Source organism: Cyprinodon variegatus, unplaced genomic scaffold, assembly GCF_000732505.1.
Source record: "Cyprinodon variegatus isolate N-32 unplaced genomic scaffold, C_variegatus-1.0 Scaffold968, whole genome shotgun sequence".
NCBI classification, from domain to species: Eukaryota; Metazoa; Chordata; class Actinopteri; order Cyprinodontiformes; family Cyprinodontidae; genus Cyprinodon; species Cyprinodon variegatus.
In genome coordinates this window covers 41,915-47,156 of record NW_015151421.1, presented here as the reverse complement: position 1 = coordinate 47,156, position 5,242 = coordinate 41,915, and the positions used below count along the sequence as shown (strand labels likewise).

General features: G+C 38.3%; 1 protein-coding gene across 1 annotated transcript in view; it reads left to right on the top strand.

The window, feature by feature from the left end:
* The window catches only part of rbl2 (retinoblastoma-like 2), a 23,154-nt gene extending 20,958 nt beyond the window's left edge, over window positions 1-2,196 (top strand). Inside the window, exons 18-19 of the mRNA XM_015398866.1 lie at window positions 966-1,195; window positions 1,271-2,196. Coding sequence (XP_015254352.1) covers window positions 966-1,195; window positions 1,271-1,438 — 398 coding nt within the window. The 3' untranslated portion in view covers window positions 1,439-2,196. The remainder of the gene's footprint in view (window positions 1-965; window positions 1,196-1,270) is intronic.
* Window positions 2,197-5,242: the final 3,046 nt, after the last annotated feature.

Here is a 5,242-nt window from a genome sequence, read left to right as displayed (position 1 = left end):
GTGATCGTTACTAATACTGACTCCCATCCCACGGGAATCCCGTGACCCGTGGGATTCCCGAAAAAATGTCAGTCTCTAATAGCTAGCTTATTCATAAGTCCAGAGCTCATGTCCAAAGACAGCCTAACTTATGCATAACACATTTCAGCCTAATGTCCATGAAATGATGGACAAGCCAGTGTCCTTTGGAAGGCAGCGATGCCCCCGGAGCAACCGGTCTGCATAAAAAGATGTCTTTGATCGCGCTATTAACCTAGCTGCTGTTTACTTCCCGCCAAAAAAAAAAAAAAAAAGTAATAAAAAAAGAAATAAAGAAGATTTGCAGTCGCAGCAGATTCAGCGTCATGTCTGCTAGGAAGTTTGTTGGTCGTAGTCGTGGGCGTGAACGAAGGGAAGATCCATCACACTCACCTTCTCGCTCGCCCTCCGATGGCGATGCAGTCTGGAGGAGAACAGACGGTTTCCTCCTGTGAACCCCCTTTTATACCAAAACACTGCCAATACGCCATTATACGGTAGCTGTACGTTAGAAACATGCACAGCGGTCATCTGGAACGTCAGATACGTCGAAATGTGTTGGAGAGAATTTCTTAATAAGTTACGCATAAGTTACTCATTGTGTCCAGCTTTTGGATAAGCTGGACACCACGACTTATCAGTAACTTAGACTTAACGTATGTTAGCGATCAGATAACGTAACTGTAACTTATGCCCCACGAATGGCACCTGCTGGCATACGTCGGGACGTGCTCGCTGTGTTTCAGAGTTTTTGCCAGATTTTTGGTACGTCAGGCATAAGCTGGTCTAAATCAGCAAGGTGTGACAGGGGCTTTAAATATGGCAGATTATAAACTGTTAGAGTTTAAAATAACTGTTAGAGTTTAAAATAAAGCTATGTTCAAAGCATTGGTTTTTCCATCTCTGAATGCGGCTGAATGTTCCGGGATGTTCCACAGCCTGAACCTGTGACCGGACCTGCGTCTCACCTGTGAAGCTTAAAGCCATTATTTCCTTTTCTCCGCAGGCTGAGACCCCCCCTCTGTGTCCGTACCCGTCCTTGAGGACAGGCTCTCCTCGGCGGATGCTGCTCTCCAGCAAACACTCCATATACATCTCACCTCACAGGACTCCCTCCTCCCCGTCTCCGACTACGGGGGATCGCATTTCTTACTACATCTGCACCAGCCCCCCCAACGTAAGCCCCCACAGATCCGCCACTCTCTTGAACCTTTACCTTCTGCTTATTATTAACGTGTTTTCGTCTCCGCAGCGTCTCCAAGAAATCAACAGCATGATCCGGACCGGAGAGACTCCCACCAGGAAGCGCAGCATCCCCCTAGATGAAGAGGCATCGCCTAAACGGGTCTGTCCCGACAACCACACCAGCCTGCTGCGCCGCCTGCAGGATATCGCTAATGATCGCAGCTCCTCCCACTGATATCTTCACCATGGCAACACAGCAAGAGACCCGGATCCGCCTTCAGAGTTTTAGTGATTCTGGTGCAAGGAGGATGTTCCCGTTTTTGGTTTAAGTCCGTGATTCTGTTAAGTTTTTGATTGAAACATAAAATATTCTGTTAAGTAACAACAAAAACTGCAGATTATTTGTACCACATTTAATTATTTTAATAACAGATTATAGCAGGTATAGTTTTATGCTGTTAAAGCAAACTTTATAACGAGTCTCATCCAGCAGAACTGCATCGTTTTTTTCGACGTGTGATGTTTGTAATTATAGTTTTAAAGACATTTTTCTGTTTTAAATTATGTGATAAAATATTTTGAGTCTTTCTTAGGTTGTTTGTTTATCAGCTGCAGCCACAATCCATGCATTTCCTCACATAAACAAAGGCCTGTATGGATTTAATGGCTCTTTTACTCTGTGTTTTGGTTTATTTGACATCCGTTACCCATTGGAAGCAGCTAAAGGATTCTTTCATTTTGTTCCATTTAACTCAAAGTTTATAGTCAGAACCGATGGTTGGAGCATAAAGTTTAAGTTAAGATTTGGTCTCTGCTTTTATCTGTCTGTCTGTTTAACCAGCTCAGCATCACCTCCGCTGTTAGAGCAAAAAACATGTAAATATTCTGTATATACAAAGAAAAGCTATTTAAAAGAGGTGATGTAAAATAAGTGCCTTTTTTTTATATTTGACAAGTTTTCTGGAATGTTCAACAACAAAAAAGTGTTTAATAAAAGGCTCCAACTAACCTGACTCAGTATGAAAGCTGATCTCATTTCTGCATTTTTAATTTTCGGGTTGGTCTAAATGAAGAATCCTCACACTGAAGCTCTCAGTCATGTCGTTTTAAAGAAAAGTCATAGAATTGATCAAATTAGGATTATTTTCTTAGAATTTCAACCTTAAGAGATATAAGTTCTGTAGACAGCTCCTAACAGGTGAGTTGTAACTAGTAACATTTACTTTAAAAATGTACTTTTAGGAGTAGTTTTACAGTGTGTTTCTTTTTAAGATAAAACTATCACCATCTTACTTCAGTAAAATGTTTGGCCACTCCATCCATTGTCAGTAACTTCACTCACTTAATGAAAACAAGCTTGTTTAAAACAAATGTTCACCATTTAGAAACAGACTCGAGGCTTATTGGTTAAATATTATTTTCCATCTGCTGAGTCTGCCATGCCATTTGGATGTTGATTAAAAAGAAATCTTAGATTACTCTTATTCTCCTCTATTAATAAGCAGAAATAGGTTGCCCTTGCTTTATGGGTCGTCTTATACAGCAGGAAAACACTGTTTTTCCACACTAGGTAGGCATGTAGAGCGCCATTTTCCCTAGGGAGCCAGTTTTCTATTTAAGTTTTTTCTTTTGCAAAGGAGCTTTGTTTTCTAAGGCAGTACGCTGAGAACTAGCAAACCCAAAAAAAAAAACACCCCAAAATCATCTAACTGTGAAGCTGAATGAATTAATTGGTTTCCCTCTGCAGCATTTTTCAGTGATACAGAGGAAAGTGGAACAAATTATTGAAAAATTATAATTGCATGATCTGACAATGATCTGATAAATTGAAGCCTTTTTGGGGAGGAGAACTCTGTTAAAGTAATCCTGAAGGTTATTACTGAAGGTATTTAGTATTAAATTACAATTCCATTTCATTTATTCATTACTGAGCATTAAATTACAATTCAGTTTATGTATGTACATTAACTGAATTGTAATTTATCGATGATGAGAAGGGACTTGTAAGACAATTCAATTTTTTTTTTTAGAAAAGCTTGATGAAGTTTCAATCTTTCCATCCCTAAATAAACATAATAGACATTCAAACAAAGTTAAAAAAAATAATAATAAAAAAATTTTACTTTATTTTCCAGGTTTGGTTCGTTTGTTTTTCCAGTGTTTTTTTTTTTTTTGTTTTTTTTTAATGACTATAACCTGGATGACAGAGCTTCTTCGCCATTAATAACAGACTTAAATGGAGATCAGAAATTAAACTTGACATTGTCGATTTATTGCAAAAGGAATCAGGAAGCAGAGGATATCGTGTTATATTTGAATTTCTGAAACAGATTATATATTTTATAGATTATATATATATTTTTCTTTTTCTGCCATGTGGTCCACACTCCATACCAGATGGTGGCGGTAATGCTCACCTAACGTTTTTTGCCAACCGCCAATAAAACTCAGTAAGAAGAAGAAGTTTGAAGCGGCGGAACCAAAGGACAGACGTGTTTCCACACGGACCATATTTTCATCCTGGACCTATAATGCATCGCAGTTACTGAATTCAGGGATAAATAGAGATAAACAATGATGAATTGATTTGTAAATGATCGGTTGTGGTTTTCAGGATGGCCACGCTGGTTCTCGATAACGGGGCTTACTGGGCGAAGATCGGTTACAGCCAGGAGAAAGTCAGGTGAGCAGATTTACGGAGGAAATATTATTAGTTACACGTTATTAAAGGCCGATTCTAACCGCTAAAATGTGATTATTTTAACCCGTTTAGGATATTTATTCTGTTCAACCCTTTATAATGTTTTAGCTTTTAAAGATGAAAAAATATACACAAAAATGTTCTTATTTTATTTTTCTACTCCAAGTCTTTCTAATTTCGATTAAAATAGCCAGAAAATTATAAACAAGTATTTGTAATTCTTTTGTCCTTATATGCACAGAAATAACCTTTTGAAAACGAAATGAATAAAGAAATAGAGCATGAGAGTACATTTAAATTAAATAAACGGAGAAACGTTTTTCTTTTATTTCTCGTCTGTTAAAGATTTTTTCTTTTTTTTTTTTGTTTCTTCCTTACTGTCCAGTTTATCATTAGTTTTTACTATTTTATGTTAGCATGTGGTGTGCAGCTGTGAGCTTTCTTTGCCCTTTAGCTGGATGTTCCCACTGTGGGACATTAAAGGTTATTTAAGTTTTATTCTATTTTCAAATGAATTTAAAATATCTGCACTAAAGTTTCTCCTAAAGTGATGCCATATCTGCAGGAGTATTAAAGTAGCTTCCAGGATGAACATTTTTACAGATGAAACAGTAAACAAATGCTAAACCTGGTTCTAATTATTCCTCAATTTAATTCAGTTTAGTTTATTTCTATGGCGCCGATTCACAACATCTGTCGTCTCAAGGCACTTTACAGTTCACTGGATCAAACAGTCAAACCGATTCAAAGTTTTCACTAAGCATGCTTGTAGCGACAGTGGAGAGGAAAAACTCCCTTTAACAGGAAGAAACCTCCAGCAGAACCAGGCTCAGTGTGAGCGGCCATCTGCGAGGCCCACTGGGGTTCAAGGAGACAGAAGCAGAGATACAAAAGGCAACTATCAACTAGGTATCCCCTTTTAGGAAACACACAACTAATTTTGAATAATCTATTCCAGATTTGATGTGACTAGTTGCAGTGTTGTAGTTTTAATTGTGTTGTAGTTTTCGAGCCAGATCACTTCCAGTGTGACATGGACACTAAAAAAGTGTTAGAATCTGTCTTTATTGAAGTTTCACTAATCAGTTTCACTAATCAGTTTCACTAATTATTCTGGAGGTAGTTTAGGACAATCTTGTCCCAGCATGCAGGTGGTGCAGTGGTTAGCATGCATGACCCATGTACAGGGGACTTAGACCTTGGGCGACCCGGGTTCGAATCTGGCCTGTGGGCCTTTCCCGCATGTCTCTACCCTTTTCTCATACCCCCTTTGCTGTCAGCCTACTGTCAAAAAAAAAAAAAAAGCCATTAGTGCTGCAAAAACAAAAAAAAAAAAAA